Source organism: Lepidochelys kempii, chromosome 5 (genome assembly GCF_965140285.1).
Source record: "Lepidochelys kempii isolate rLepKem1 chromosome 5, rLepKem1.hap1, whole genome shotgun sequence".
NCBI lineage: Eukaryota > Metazoa > Chordata > Testudines > Cheloniidae > Lepidochelys > Lepidochelys kempii.
In genome coordinates this window covers 73788297-73805022 of record NC_136384.1, presented here as the reverse complement: position 1 = coordinate 73805022, position 16726 = coordinate 73788297, and the positions used below count along the sequence as shown (strand labels likewise).

Here is a 16726-nt window from a genome sequence, read left to right as displayed (position 1 = left end):
CAACAAATCATCCCAGCCAGGGCTTTGTCAAGCCTGACCTTAAAAACCTCTAAGGAAGGAGATTCCACCACCTCCCTAGGTAACGCATTCCAGTGCTTCACCACCCTCCTAGTGAAAAAGTTTTTCCTAATATTCGGCCTGGTACTCCCTGTGTAAGTACCCTAAGCACTAGGCTATAGAATCATTCTTTGTCTGCCCCAATTAATATTTAACTATTCAACTTGATCTGAGAGTGCCACATGCCCTTTCAAATTCCTCTTCAGCTGGCAAAAGGGGTCTTGAACCAGGGGCCTCCTACATTCTAGGCAAGTATTTGAGCCACAAGATTAAAACTTCCTCTGCGGATGAGTCCTGGCTGTTCTGTGTGAAGCTTCCATGAGGGGTCCAATCTAATAGCATATTCGCAAGTGGCCTACTGGATTAGGTCCCTCTATATGACTTAAGGGGCTGAATGCCTCTTTCCCAGTTTGTGAATTGCTCTGGGGCTTAGCCGGAGATAGGCATCTGAACATCTGAAGTGAGGCAGCAGTATTCATCCTCAGGCAGGAGACAGGTACTCAGCCACCTCAAGTGGGGCTGCAGAGTGCACGCCCAGAGGCAAAACCATAGGAGCTGAGTGACTTTAGGAGCCCACGGGGTTATGCCGCAGCCCAGGGGGAGTTTTGTGGGTCACAGCGGTGCGTTAAAATGGAACAACGCCTAAATCACTTTTTGGAGCCTCCTCTATAACTACTGCCACTGGGCCCAGAGGTTCATTGCGCCCAGTGTTCTCTCATTCGGGTACGGCGGTGCCCAGTACCGGGCGCTACAGAGGAAGGTGAAAGAACCCCTGAAATGGGAACTGATGCAGTAACATGCCACACCACGAAAACTTCTGAATGCCTCCCAAGGGCGGCTGGCTTACGCCTTGACGCATGAAGAGCAAAGGAGGGTGAGGTGATACCGTTTATTGGCCCAACTAAGGGGGGTGAAAGAGACACGCTCCCAATACACCGAGCTCTTCTTCGGGTTCGTCGCTTTTCCAAACTGGGGGACGGGACGGGACATTTTAATCTTTCACGTGACCCGAGGATGCCCTTGTGCGCACCTATGTTCCAGCCGCTTTCCAATTCACCGTTTAGGAAGAACAGAAAAGGGAGGCGGGGGCCTGGCTCCCATGGTGCCCGCCCTGGCTCAGCCAGCCCAGCGCGGGCCCCGAGGCAGGCGCGGCGAGTCGGCTCCCCGGAGGAGGCAGGCCGCGCCGGGCGCTCCCGGCGGCGCTCGGCGTGAGGGGGCGGGGTCCTGCCGGTCACACGCGCTGTGGCCGGGCCCCGCCCTGGCCCCTCGCCAGCCAGTGTCACCGCTTCCGCCTGGGGGAAAGGACCAGCGGCCCCGGCCCCTCTGCCCGGTAAGTGACTCCGGCGGGGCGCCCCAGACTCCACCCGCGGCGCTTCCCTTCCTGGGGGGAGACCCGCCGAAAGCCTGGGCCCCAGCCGCTTCCCCTGAGCTACAGGCCCACGCGACGCCCCGGCCAGACCCTGCGCAGCGCGCGGCCCCGCCGCTCCTCCCCTGCGCGCGCGTCCCGCACCGCCTGCCCTGCGGCTGCCTCGCTGCCCCACCCCGCTCCCTGCGCTCAGACACCAGCCGGTGTCGTGTCTTAAACTGCTCCCTGTAGGAATGTGCCAGTGGTTGCAGTTACCGGCATGTGGTGGAGTGTAAGAAACGGCTATTGTAAGAAACTGCTACCTGGTGTAGCAAGTGACCCCTGCGCTCCTGGCAGGATAAAGTATTATCGCGACCTTTCCTCCTGACACGTGTTTGTCCAACTCGCTCTTAAAAATCTCCGCTGATGGAGATTCTCTTCCCTAGGCAATTTATTCCAGGGCTTAACCACCCTGACAGGAAGTTTTTCCTGTTGTCCAACCTAAACGTCCCTTGCTGCAATTTAAGCCCATTGCTTCTTTGCTATCCTCAGAGGTTAAGAAGAACAATTCTTCTCACTCTTCTTTGTAACAACCTTTTATGTACTTGAGAACGGTTATCATGTTTCAGTCTTCCTTCATAGGGTATGTTTTCTAGCCCTTTAATCATTTTTGTTGCTCTTCTCTGGACTTCCTCCTGTTTCTCCACATCTTTCCTGAAATGTGGCACCCAGAACTGGACACAATATTTCAGTTGAGGCCTAATCAGCACGGAGTACAGCAGATTAATTACGTCAGATTAATTACTTTTCGTATCTTGTTTATGACACTCCTGTGAATACATGCGAGAATGATGTTTCCTTTTTTTGCAGCAGTGTCACACTGTTGACTCATATTTAGCTTGTGATCCACTATGACCTCCAGATCCCTTTCCACAGTACTCTTTCCTAGGAAGTCGTATCCTATTTTGTATGTATGCAACTGATTGTTCCTTCATAAATGGATTACTTTGCATTTGTCCTTATTGAATTTCATTCTATTTACTTCAGACCATTTCTCCAGTTTATCTAGATCATTTTGAATTTTAACCCTATCCTCCAAAGCACTTCTAACCCGTCCCAGCTTGGTTTCGTCTGCAAACTTTATAAGTGTACTCTTTATGCCATTATCTAAATCATTGATGAAGATATTGAACAGAAACTTATCCAGACTGATCTCTGGGGGAGCACATTCATTATGCCCTTCCAGCATGACTGTGAACCATTGATAATTACTCTCTGGGAATGGTTTTCCAACCAGTTTTGCACCCACCTTATAGTAGCTCCATCTAGGTTGCATTTCCCTAGTTTGTTTTTAAGAAGGTTGTGTGACACAGTTTATATTTATATATAAGAAGATATACCATGTCGTCCACTTCCTCCCCATCAACAAGGCTTGTTACCCTGTCAAAGAACGCTATCAGGTTGGTTTGACAGATTTGTTGTTGACAAATCCATGCTGCCTGTTACTTATCACCTTATTTTCTTCTAGATGTTTGCAAATTGATTGCTTAATTATTTGCTCCATTATCTTTCCGGGTACACAAGTTAAGCTGAATGGTCCGTAATTCCCCGGGTTATCCTTATTTTCCTTTTTGTACATTGGCACTATAATTGTCCTTTTCTAGTCTTCTGAAATCTAAGAAGTGGGCTTTTTACCCACGAAACCTTATGCCCAAATAAATCTGTTAGTCTTTAAGATGCCACTGGACTCCTCTTCTTTTCCCCCGTCTTCCATGACTTTTCAAAGATAATAGCTAAAGGCTCAGATATCTCCTCAGTCAGCTCCGTGAGTATTCTAGGATGTATTTCATCAGGCTCTGGTGACTTGAAGACATCTAACTTGTCGAAGTAATTTTTAACTTGTTCTTTCCCTATTTTAGCTTCTTCTGATCCTACCTCTCTTTCACTGGCATTCACTATATTAGACATCCAATCACCACCAACCTTCTTGGTGAAAACCGAAACAAAGAACTCATTAAAAAGACAAGGAGTACTTGTGGCACCTTAGAGACTAACCAATTTATTTGAGCATAAGCTTTTGTGAGCTACAGCTCGCTTCATAGGTCCGCGCCGCTTCCAGCAGCTCCCATTGGCCTGGAGCAGCGAACTGCGGCCACTGGGAGCCGCGATCGGCCGAACCTGCGGATGCGGCAGGTAAACAAACCGGCCCGGCCCGCCAGGGGCTTTCCCCGCACAAGCAGCGGAACAAGTTGGGGAACCACTGCTCTAGCTAGTTTGATCTAATTTTGTGCCTTGGCCTTTCTAATTTTGTTCCTACATACTTGTGTTATTTGTTTATATTCATCCTTTGTAATTTTACCTAGTTTCCACTTTTTGTAGGACTTTTTTTTTAAAGATCATTGACAAGCACCTGGTTAAGCCAGAGTGGTCTTTTCCTATCTTTTCTATGCAGTGCTATAGTTTGCTCTTGCACCCTTAATAATGTCTCTTTGAAAAACTGCCAACTGTCTTCAGTTGTTTTTCTCCTTAGACTTGCTTCCCATCGGATCTTACCTACCAACTTCCTGAGTTTGCTAAAGGCTGCCTTCTTGAAATCCCATTATTTTTATTTTGCTGTTCTCCCTCCTACCATTTCTTAGAATCATAAACTTTATCATTTCATGATCACTTTTCCCCAAGCTGCCTTCTACTTTCAAATTCTCAACCAGTTCCTCCGTATTTGTCCAAATCAAATCTAGAACAGCCTCTCCCCTTGTAGCTTTCTTCACCTTCTGAAATAAAAAATTGTCTCCAATACATTCCAAGAACTTGTTGGATAATCTGGGCTCTGCTGTGTTATTTTCCCAACAGATGTCTGGGTAGCTGAAGTCCCCCATCCCCATCATTTATTTACACTTGAGATTAAACAAGAGTCTAGGTGGGCATAAGCAGTGGTGCAAATAAGCCGGTACGATCATTTATTGCTGGCACACCATACTGGAAAGACATATTCTGTATCCGCTGAACACCACAGGGCTCTCCCGGGAACTACACCGCCGAAAGGAGCAGAATGTGGGGCCACCCAGGCAGCTCCTCCGGCACCTCTATTCCGACCCCAGCCCTGTCCGTTCCAGTAGGGCTGTACAGACCCCAGACAGGAGATATAGCTGTGTGGAAGGCCTGTGGGCAGGGTTGGGGGTGGTGGAGGAGCCGGAGGAGCTGCCGGCATGGGGCCACCGGGCAGCCCCACGTTCTGTTCCTTTTGCTGATGCAGTTCCCGGGCGAGCCCTGCGGTTCAGCAGATACAGATTTCTATCTGTGGATATCCACATCCGTGGGTATAAATTTGACAGTCAGGAAAGGTGACTGGTGGTGGGGGCACAAAGGATCATGTCACCCTTCCCAGGTTCATGTATTCCCATGGATTACTTGGAGCATTTGACAGTCTTTTGAAATTTAACTTAAATAGATTTTTGGGAGAAAAAAAATATCAGTTATAGCTCTTTTTGGTGTTACTTGTAACAATAGTAGGTACAAATTTTCAGATCAAAGTGTGATTTTTCAAGTTTACTCTGAGGAATGTAAGATACATGAAAGCAGAGGTAGCACCATTCTGTAGAATCAAACTAGAAGCTAGGGCAGAGGTGGGCCACGTCCGGCCTGCGGGACCCTCCTACCCGGCCCCTGAGCTCCTGGCCTGGGAGGCTCACCCCTGACCCCTCCTCTGTAGTTCCCCCTCCCCTGCAGCCTCAACTCACTGTGCTGCTGGCACAATGCTCTGGGCAGTGGGGCTGCAAGCTCCTGGGGCACCACAGCTGCAGAGCCCAGCCTGACCCAGTGCTCTGTGCTGCACGGTGCGTGGCTGGCTCCAGCCGGGCAGCGCGGCTGCCTATCCACGTGCTCTGGTCAGCGCAGCTGTAGCGCTGCCAGCCACCGGTGCTCCAGGCAGCGCGGTAAGGGGGCATGGGGGGTTGGGTAGAGGGCAGGGGAGTTTGGGGGGATGGTCTGGGAGCGGGGGTGTGGATAGAGGTTGGAGCAGTCAGAGGGCGTGGAACAGGGGGGTTGAATGGGGGCAGAGGTCCCGGGGGGGCAAGTCAGGAAGGAGGGGGGGTTGGATGGGGCAGCGGGGGGCAATCAGGGGCAGGAGTTCCGGGGGCAGTAGGGGACAGGGAGAAGGGGTGGTTGGGTGGGGCATGGATTCCAGGGGTGGGGGGCAGTCAGGATTGAGAGGAGGGGTTGGATGGGGTGGTGGGAGGTCCAGGTCCAGGGGTGGTCAGGGAACAGGGGGGGTTGGATCGGGCAGGAGTCCCGGGGGGCCATCAGGGGGCAAGAAGCGGGGCAGGGTCGGATAGGGGGCCGGGCCACACCTGGCTGTTTGGGGAGGCACAGCCTCCCCGAACCGTCCCTCCATACAATTTCAGAAACCCAATGTGGCCCTCAAGCCGAAAAGTTTGCCCGCCCCTGAGCTAGGGCATAGTCTCCTTAGTTCAAGTCTACAGCATTAAAAACTTCTGCTCTGGGAAAGGAGGGACTTGGAAGTGAGAGGGGAATTCTTGGGGAGAAAACACCTAGAAACCGCTTTCTCAAGGGGGAGCTCAGAGTATAGTAAGGCTTGGAAGGATTAGATTTTTGTTGGTAAATGTCAGTAAACATTGGTTTCATCATAGGCTCTCAAATGGATGAAAATACATTTCCATTGATAACTGAAATTTACAGATAGGCAAAATAAGGAAAATACTGCATGAGAACTTTATTAGATTAAAATATCCAGTGATTTAGACTTTTAAATTAGGGTTGTTACAAATAGATTAGTGAATGAATTCAAACAGGTATAAAGTAAAAATGGGTATGTATGATTTACTTTGTATAACTGGACATGATGCTGACAGTTTGTGTTATAGCAGTTTATAAAGCTTTAACTATTTGAATCTCAATGTCTGCTGTCATTAAATAAATATCTGATCCCTGTAATTTCTTGCAACTGTGAAAAGTTAAATATTTTAAAATGCTTACAAATAAACATTGATATTATCCATTGACATTATGAAAAAAATATTCTGTCAAGCCTGGCTATAGTTCATTTTTATTGAAACTAAAGGAAACCCTGAAAGGGGGTTTGTTCTGGACACTCAACCCAGTGTGTGTGAGTTGCGGTGAGAGTGGAATGACTCTTTTATTCTATTAAAATAATTAACAAATTATTAATCAGCATTAAAAACTAAATATTGATATCTGGTGAAATTCAGAGAAGATATGCACAAATCCTTCTGAGCCTAGATATATTTTGTAATATGTAACTTGCTTTTTTTCCCCTTCCTGTTACTGAAAAAAGTATGACAGCATTGTGTAAACCTTCCCCAAATGCTTCTCCATTCTGTAGTTAAAAAGATAAAATACAGAAATTGGGGCCAAATTGGCACTGTGTTCTTACTTAAAGTTTTAATTTTATTAAAAAAAATCATTTGAGAGAATAAGAAATTACATAGATACATTCTCCCTGTGAAGAAACACTCGTTATTGGGCTCTGCCAACAAAAATACATATTTGCCAAAGAGTGACTAGTAATAATCTGACCCTTCATGTTATAAGAATCTGGACAAAATCATCCTCTCCTCAAGGGATACTGCTGGCTGAGTCTCAGCCCTACCTCTTCCCACTCCTGCTCTGTGGAGCACTGCCCTGTCCAGAACTCCAGGACAGTAGTTTCCTTCTGGTCCAAGGGAAGAAGAAAATACCCAGAGCTGTAGCCTCACATCATCTGGACCTGATTCTGCTAATACCAGTGTAAATCAAGAGAAACTCCACTGAGGTCAGTGGAATTATACCACTGTAAAAACAGTATTAAAACAGAATCAGGCCCATATGTCTTAGGTGAGGATCTGCTGGATCTCAGACTCTTCTGCTTATTGAAATGGAATGGATCATTTTGGCCAAGTATTAATTCTGTAAAACATGTTGACATACATTTAATATAAAGAATGATGTACATGCTGATGCTATGTTGTAAGTATGTGTCACAAGGTGGCGCTGTTCCAACTAAAATAAAATCTGTTCCAATATTGCAAAGAAAAAAAACTGAATTTCAGCACTTTAAAAAAAAAATACAGCAGGTACGGGCAATGCAAGAGCAAACTGCTTTTCATTTAGGTATTTGCATGGTGGATCAGCCAAAATATTGGTTTAACATTTTTTCTTATACTGTATCTGTTTGCAAAATTTGTGCAATTTTCATGCAACTTTTCAAAAACAATTTCTTTCTCAGCACTGAGCAACGTTAACAAGTCTCTATGTGTGCTGTGGAGGACAAATAAATTGTTACGGCACCAAAGCTAGGTTAAAGCTTCTAGGGCATATTAATAAACAGGAATAAATATCCTTTGAAATGTCAGTTTTTTTAAGAATATTTTTAATTAATTTGAAATCAGTGAGGCTATTCACATGGTAAATGTTTATAGGATTGGAGCAATATGGTCCTTGGTGAAATGATCCATTTCACAATATTACTTTCTAAAAAGCAAACATAAGATGACAATATAGCTCATCTATTTAATACAAGATAGTGTTGTATTATTGCAGAAATGTGTGTGCTTTATGATGCTGTTGTCAATACGACTTGTGAAAATAAATAGGAAAGCATTTTAATCAATAGATATACAAACCAGTAGTCCACCTTGGATGAATTTAATTTTATTAAAATCCCAGAAAAGGTATCAAGGTTTTTAGACACTAATCTATATGTAAAGAGAAGTGTTACAAAACAATTCAATAATTGCCATATACTCCTTAATTTTCATTAGTGCTATATTATTAACAGATAATAATCACTTTAAAGTAGAAGCAAGTTTATAGCTTATGGCTGTGACATTTTTAATAGCTGATTGAATTCTGGTTACATGATAAAGCAGACCAAGTTTTAGTTAAAAGTATGCTGCTATCATGGGTCAGTGGTTTTAATGGGAAACACAAATCATCTTGGAGTGATGCACTAAAATAGAAAGTTAGCAACGTTCTCTTTTGGGAAAGAACTGCATGTGAAAAAAAACAGATGCTAAAATCCCACTACAATGATTTGGTTTGTTAGCTCAGGTCATCATTTCATGAGGAATTACAAAATCGTTCATCTGTTTTCTTCAGTGTATGTATAGATTTCTTGATCCCCTTCAGTGTCATTCTGCTAGGGCTCTGTCAAAGCAGTCGCTCTATCGTTAGTAGAACATCATGACTTATATGTCACTCAAGAAATATGGATGCCCCTTTACTGGAGCACACAAAAACTGAATCACATTCCTTGGCATGTTCCAAATGAATAGCTAACCCTTTGTACAGCACTTTAACTAAAAATATTCTGCATAATATTATCTGTTTTTTTTTAATTATTTATTCACTTGCGTCAATGATGAAAACTTAATCTTTTTTAAAAGTACAAAAAGGTTACCAGTTTCCCTTTGCTTTCATTGTGCCATTTCACATAGGTTAGAGATGGGGAAGATCTATTACATTAAATAGTAAAATGCTAGCCAATACAGGATGGAGCCCAAACAATTTATAGTGCTTTGTCTAATTCAGTTTCAAAGTGAGACTAGCAAAGAGTCTACCACCACTTCCTTGCAGAGACTATTTCATAACTTAATAGTTTTCACAACCAGAAGGGTTTTTTTTCTGATATCCAGCCTAAATTGTTCTTTTCTTAATTTCATTTAATCACTGGGCATCATACCATTTTTACCCATTCTAAAAACAATTCCAATCCCTCCTTGTTTTTTACATTTATCGTCATATGTTTATAAATTGTGTTACGATGTCTCCTTCAATTATTGTTTCACCAGTCTATGCATACTTGCATCTTTCCTCCTCGGTCATTTCTAGTTCTTTAAACATTTTTATAGCTCTTCTATAAGGCCATATGTATAATATAAGTATGTGGCTATGTGGGTCTAATCCAATTTCCATAGAAGTCTATTGGAAGCTTTTCACTGACTTCTGTGGGAAGGGAACCAGACTCTAAATCTCCATTTGTGTTGTATGAATCTACAGAAATAGAACTTTGTGGGAATATTTTTGGAATTTCAATAAAATTGAAGGTTATCAAATGGCTTTATAATCAACTAACCATTGTCACATATAATTCCTGGTTTTCTGCAGAATTCAGTGCATTTATGGAGGGAGCCTTGTTGCATAATTTAGATCTAACATACTGTATAATACATGGGCTCTTGCTCTTCTATGAATTTACTCCAATTTGCTGACATCTTTTTTGGTGAACATCTTTAAGGTGAACACAGTATTCAAGGTGTAATCTTACCAGAGATCTATATAGTTGGACAGTTAACTCTCTGTTCCATGACATGCTGCTGCTGTAGTCTAACAACACTTTTTTCTTTGCTGAAATATCGTATTGCTCGCTCATATAATTTATTGTCCACTTTTGCCATCAGGTCCCTTTCAGCATTTTTGCTATCTTTCATTAAGATGTATAATAGCCCAATTCAGACAGTTCAGGTTATTTCTAGATTGCTATGAATGCCTTTTTTAGGTTGTCATAAGATTCAACAGCTTTTTACTTTTTGTTTTTTAGAGTGAAATGAGTAGATGTTAACCACGTGAACACATCTTCTGACTTGTATGTTTATCATAATGGGCAACACTAAGTCCAAAAGAAATCCTCCCCCTCTACCAAATAACACAGAAAAGGATACCAATGTGAGTGCAGGCGAGAGAGACTTCAAGCAAAATCATGAATTGTGTGGCCTGTCTCTTGACATAGAAGGGATCGCTACAAGTGTTCCAGAAATTCTCAGCAGTGATGAGGATCCTGAGGATGTGTTTTACAAGTTTGTGATTCTGCATGCTCAGAATGATGCAGATGAAGCCAGCCGACTCCGGCATCTGCTACAAAATAATTTTTGTATTAAACCTGGAATAATCTTTGCTGAAATGCCTAGTGGTAGACATTTCTTACAAAACTTAAATGATGCTGTGAATAGGTCAGCATGGACTATTATTCTGTTGACAGAACATTTCTTGAGTGAGGCTTGGTGTGAGTTCCAGTCTTATGCCTCCCTGATGAACGCTCTTAACAAACAGCATAAATATAACTCTGTCATACCACTGAGGCCACTGAATAATCCACTTCCAAGAGAGAAGACTCCTTGTGTCCTGCAAGCCATTAATGCACTGGAAGAAGATAGTCCTGGCTTTGCTAAACAAGTGGAGAAGATTTTCCAGGAGTCTAAATATAGGCAACAGCAAGCAATGTGGAAGAAAGAAAGAATAAATGAGACACACTAGAGCTATTGGAATGATGAAAGACATGCATAAAGACAGTTAAATCGACAATTAAATTGAAGGAGGTAAATTAGTTTACTCATTTTACTTACTCATCTCAAGTACGAGAGAAACACCTTCTTTTGAGAAACTAACCCACAGAAAAGATGGTGGAAAGAGTTTCCCATAAAGACATTGTTTTTATTCGCAAAAAGCAAAGGAGTACTTGTGGCACCTTAGAGACTAACCAATTTATTTGAGCATAAGCTCAAATTTATGCATCCGATGAAGTGAGCTGTAGCTCACGAAAGCTTATGCTCAAATAAATTGGTTAGTCTCTAAGGTGCCACAAGTACTACTTTTCTTTTTGCAAATACAGACTAACACGGCTGCTACTCTGAAACCTGTCATTGTTTTTATTACTTAACATCTGTATGTTTTCAGCAGTATTATCAAGATGTGGCCAATCATCACCTTGACCCTCTTATTTGTGATATGCCACTTCCCCTACCCGTATCTATTTGGCTTCTCTTTATATTGTACGCTCTACTGGGCAGATACCGTGTCTTCCTTTAAGTTTGTACAGCTCCTCACATGTTGTAGCTGCTACTGGAAACAAATAATAAATAGGGTAGTACTAACAGTGGCTGCTACTGAGAGCCAACAAAAGCGGCACAGGATGACATCCTGTAAGGAAGCTATTCTATTAATAACAATCTTTAGATCAGAAATATAAATATATTAAAAATACTTACAAGTGTTACAAAACCAGGGAAATATATTCGGCGCCCTACAAAATATATGCTGCTATTTTAAGAAATAAGAATCTCAAAATATGTGTGCACTACTTTTGTCATGTTTGCAATTGTTAAAAAGCATATATTTTCTAATTATGCATCTTGACCAAATGGGTAGGTGCATTTTACAAATTAAAATAAACAAACACTCTCAATTTCTTTTGACTAAACTTGTTTTTTGTTCAAATCTTAAAGAAAAAACTGACAAAGTGATGCATAGAGAGATGGAACTTGGGAAACTGTGAAGATCTTAGAGAGAAGATGTACCTGAAGAAGAGCTCTCTGTAGCTCAAAAGCTTGTCTCTTTCATCAACAGAAGTTAGCGAAAAGATATTACCTCACCCACCTGGTCTCTCTTAAAGATAAGAGTCATGCATTCATGTTGGAAAAGAAGGAAGGGAGTAATTTTAGAAGTTAAATAATTTTGAGTTATTTAAGTTTAAAACACTTTCAGTATCCCAGTTCTTAGGCATATTTCCCCAGATTTATTAAAATGGATCTACACTAGTATGTGTTTTTCCTGTACATGATAGGATTAACGCCTATGATTCAATTGTTTAAGTCAGATTTAAGTGCACTTGTGTAATATTGATGGGGAGCGAAGGAAGTATTAATCCAGTAGTAAAGTCTTTGCTGTTTCTAATGAAAAGGGAAGCATAACATTTGGGTATTTTAATATTTTTTAATACCCATTTCTGTGTCAGTGTTTCATTCTCTGAAATCACTTGTTCTATGCAAGTGGTAACCATGAACTTCTGATCAAAACCAGTTATCCCTTGCTGAGGAGAAAAGACAGTAGGATTTGATCCTTGGCACAATATCTGTTCAATAGCAGTTGGACATTAGGAGATCCTGTATTCTAATCCTGACTTGCTGCGTGACCTCAGAGAAGCAATTTCTCCTGCTGCCTCAATTTCCTTCTCTCTAAAATGAGAATAATACTTTCACACTTTCCTGACAAAGGTGTTATGGAATTAGTTATGTCTGTACAGTGCTTTGAACATAATATATATAAATGCTATGCACAATCAGGCCACATCAGCCTATCGTGGTAAAACCAAAGAGAAGTGAAATTGGGGAGGAAATCTCCATATGCATTCCCTCACGTAATTCCCTTGCAACATCATCTTGCTGCGAAGGGGATTTGCCCCCATGGGGAGGAGGAGGTATATCCACTCTAAACCCATCAGATCCCCATAGGGCCCTCTGCCCCTACACCACCTGTAGTTCTGGTGGCCCCATTAGCTAGTTTTACACTTCCCCGATCCTAGGCCTTTGCCACAGACAGACCAAGTGCACCTATATTAAAGCAGCCTTCGGTTTGCTCTAAAATACAGCCAATACAATAGCCTTCAGGGGCTGTTATGGCAGCTAGGAATCACCAAGACAATGGGAAGCTCTGGCCATGCACCCTACACCAACCAACTAGTAGGCTGTGATGTAGGAGCTGCTACAGTGGTTTTGTAGCACACTAGCTTCGGGCTGCTTTGCACCAATGGAGTTACACAAGGTGCCCCTAGTACAGCTGAGGATCAGGGCCTATTTATTCATTGTGATATTTATGATGTCAAGGACTCTGACAACAGAGTGAAACTTCTTATTGGCTATGAATCTCTTCTCATTTATATTGTGTACCAAAACAAACACCTCCTGGGAGACCCCCTGCTGACTGACCAGGTACTAAATCTGTATGGAGGCTGATACTCAGCTTTGCCAAACATTCAGAAATGAATAAATACTATTGTCTAAGGTTGAAATGTTGTCAGTCAGGCCTCTCTAAGGTCTGGTAAGGTCTCCAGAACAAGTCTTGCTCCAGTCCCCTTGGGATTTTCCTAGCCACTGAAGAACCCCTGAAATTCCTTAGTGACCTAGTACAGTGTCCAACGCAGACAATGTTGACTACAATTGCTCAGCAACTACTAGAGCAGCTGGCAGCATCAGATAGACAGCTAAGAGGAGAGTATGTAAAGACTGGATTTAGGATTATAAAACAAAACTGATCAGCATGAACAGAACCTTGTTCTGTTGCCTTACAGTACAGTGCAGGGTACAAGTCCTATCTACTTTCCTTAAAGGGGTGGGTGGATCAAGGGAGGAAGATTTTAATTCTGAAGGTTAGTAGAGCTCTTTTGTGTACGTTGATCCATTTGATTTAATTACTGTCTGGTTTTTATTAATTTTTTAAAATTTGTTACTTTTCAATAGCAAAATCACAATAGAAAAATAATTTTGGGGGGGGTTTCTTTTCTAAAATTAAAGTTACCATCTGTAATGTACAACATACCATTAATATGTATATGCAACAACCTTAATATTAACTGTGAAATCAAATAATTAAATGCTTTGCAACTTATGGGTGGAAACACACACAAGGAAGGAAGGAAAGTATGAAAGCAGGGGGAAAAAGAAGCTGAAGAAAGTTAAGGGGGGGAAGCAGGTCTGGACTGGGCCTTGGAGTTCCTTAGTCAAATGTTTCTAAAAATGGAGCTCCCATTTCTTTAAACTCAGGTAGTTGGTCCCTGTGGAGAAAGTAACCCTTTGGCCACTAGGTCAAAGAAGTCAGAACATTATTGTTCTACTCTGTGCCATGATTTATTTTCATCTGTAAAATCATTCGCTTTGTGGCTGCTCTCAGAAACCATGAACAATATGCTGCAGAGAGGCCCAAATTCAACAGTAAATATCCTAATATGTAGTTCTTGGCTGATGTTTGATTGCTAAAGCCCAAAATTATTTTAATTCTAGTACCAACTTCTTTCTACATGTTTAACCAGAAGACATTCCCACAACATGTGGTACTGTCATGTGTTTTTAAAAGAATTAAAAGAAAACTAGATAGTGACCCGAAATAAAAATGACCCTCTCGCTACGTCTGCAAGCTTCCATGGGACAACTTATACCCTGCCATTCCATGCTCTACCAAATTTGTGGAGACTCCTAAATCCTGCAGTTCCTTTGTAGCCCAAAGGGAGCATGTAGCTGATCACAGTCTGCCATCCTACCAGGTTCTACTCAGGCCTTGTCTACACTACAATTTTGTTGACAAAAGTCAGCTTTCATCAATAAAACAGTGGTGTACACATTGAAATGCTCATCTGACCACGTAACTTCCCTGCTATGCCGACAAAATAAAACCACCTTGATAAGAGGCCCAGATATTTTTGCAATGTAGTTTGAGCGACACAGTAACAGTGTACGACACTATGCTTGTTTATGTCACCCTAATTGGCCTTCAGATGGTGTCCCACAATGCCCATCATGACCTCTCTGGTGAGCAGCTTGAACTCTGCTGCCCCGCATGCACTTCTTTCCAGTTAAAGGCCCACAAATTTTGAAATTCCTCTTTCCATTTGCTCGGCCTGGACTGTTCATACAACATGTTCACAGCTGATCCTGCTGGCTTTCTGCAACAGACGCACTCCTTCATGGAATACACTGGAGCTGTTGGATCTGCTGGGTCTGTGGGGAGAGGAGGCTATGCAGTTGCAGCTTTGCTCAAGCCATAGGAACTTTGATATCTGCGGGCAGATTGCTCGTGGTATGTAGGAGAAGGGACATGCTAAGATCAAGGAGCTGAGGTGGGCGTACCAGAAGGAAAGGGACATCAACCATTGTTCTAGTGCAGCACTAAAGATATGCTGCTTCTACGAGGAGCTGCACACCATCCTGGGCAGTGGCCCCATGGATACTTCGGGGGACTGAAGGCAGCGACCAGTGGAGTCTAGCCAGTACCAGCATTCCATGAAGCAGGGTAGTTGTAGCCGTATCAGTCCCTGAATATTAGACAGACAAGGTGAATGAAGTAATACCTTTTACTGGACCACCTTCTGGTGGTGAGAGAATGTCTTCTGACTACAGAGGTGGTAACAGGCCACTCTACCTTGAATGGTCCCTTAGAATATGTACTAACTACTTATGCTAAACAATCTGTTCCACCTTGCATTTAGCTGTGATGCTGGAGTACCTTTTCCAGACCTGAAGAAGAGCTGTGTGTGGCTCAAAAGCTTGTCTCTCAATAACAGAAGTTGGTCCAATAGAAGATACTACTTCACCCACCTTGTTCCTGATAATTAAGTGAATGTCTGGCTGGGAGTTAGTGTTACTGACTTCAGCCAAATCAAACTTCTGTTGTCTGTCATAAGCTGAAATTCTGTCATGATTCCTGTTCAGCACCACTTTTGGGTCGGACACATTCTAACGCCATAAGATTCTCAAAAAGAAAAGGAGTACTTGTAGCACCTTAGAGACTAACAAATTTATTTGAGCATAAGATGCTCAGATACCCTAGTGATGAGTGTGGTATTAGAAAGGTACATAGAGATTTTTATGGCAGGGAGATGAAAGTAGTATCTCTATGAAGACAAGCCCAACAAAGACCCATATTATCCAACTGTAATTATATTGTATGTATAATTATATATTTTGACTGACAACACTATAGATTATAAGTGATGCATTTTAATTTTCCTAAAGGCCTAACAAAGTGCTAAGGCTATAATTAACATGACTAGGCTATTTAGTTGGTTGTTTCTTTTCTAAAAATGTACCCATTACAAAACTTCTGGGAGCATGTAGAAAATACCTATCAACCAAACCAACAAATGGCATAACATGAACTGTCCTCGTTACTATCTCACCTCAGCCCCCATTCATCACTGAATACATAAGCCTTCCATTGCTCCCTGAATATCAACAGACTCTAGCTCTGAAGAGGATCCTAACGGGAACAGGAAATAATCCACTGATTGTCCTTCATGTGGGAACAAATGATACAGCTAGATTCTCGCTGGAACGTATCAAGGGAGACTATGCCAGGCTGGGGAAGACGCTTAAGGAAATCAAGGCTCAGGTGATCTTCAGTGGGATTCTGCCTGTTCCTAGAAAAGGGCAACAAAGGTGTGACAAGATTATGATGCTCAACAGATGGCGCAGGCACTGGTGCTATAAGGAGGGCTTTGGGATGTATGACAACTGGGAAGCATTCATGGACAGAGGACTGCTCTCAGGATGGACTTCACCTGGGTAAGGAGGGAACTTCTAGGATGGAGGATGGCACAACTGATCAAGAGAGCTTTAAACTAGGAATCTGGGGAAGATGGTTGGGAGATGTCCAGGTAATCTCCATGCCGGATTTTTACATTGAGAGGGAAGAAAATGGACATAAGGAGGAAGGGTAGTGTACATACCAGTCTAATAGGTGATACTGGTGGTAGAATGTCTGTGCCTTATTGGGTAAAGAATGTGAGCGAGGCCAAACAGCAAAAATTAAGATGTTTGTACACTA

The 16726-nt window shown here is 42.6% G+C and overlaps 1 protein-coding gene across 2 annotated transcripts; it reads left to right on the top strand.

Annotated features, from left to right (window-relative positions):
* Nucleotides 1-1125: 1125 nt before the first annotated feature.
* On the top strand, nucleotides 1126-15132 carry TICAM2 (TIR domain containing adaptor molecule 2). 2 transcript variants are annotated; one of them, XR_012159010.2, is made up of 3 exons: nucleotides 1126-1387; nucleotides 9957-10731; nucleotides 11638-15132. XR_012159010.2 is itself a non-coding variant. In XM_073344750.2 (2 exons), the coding sequence occupies exon 2, from the start codon at nucleotides 10004-10006 to the stop codon at nucleotides 10667-10669; it is 666 nt and encodes a 221-aa protein (XP_073200851.1). In that variant the 5' UTR covers nucleotides 1127-1387; nucleotides 9957-10003; the 3' UTR covers nucleotides 10670-11601. The 2 variants fall into 2 exon arrangements, 1 of the variants encoding a protein (XP_073200851.1); XM_073344750.2 differs by lacking the exon at nucleotides 11638-15132 and having other exon boundaries at nucleotides 1127-1387; nucleotides 9957-11601.
* The last annotated feature ends 1594 nt before the right edge of the window (nucleotides 15133-16726 follow it).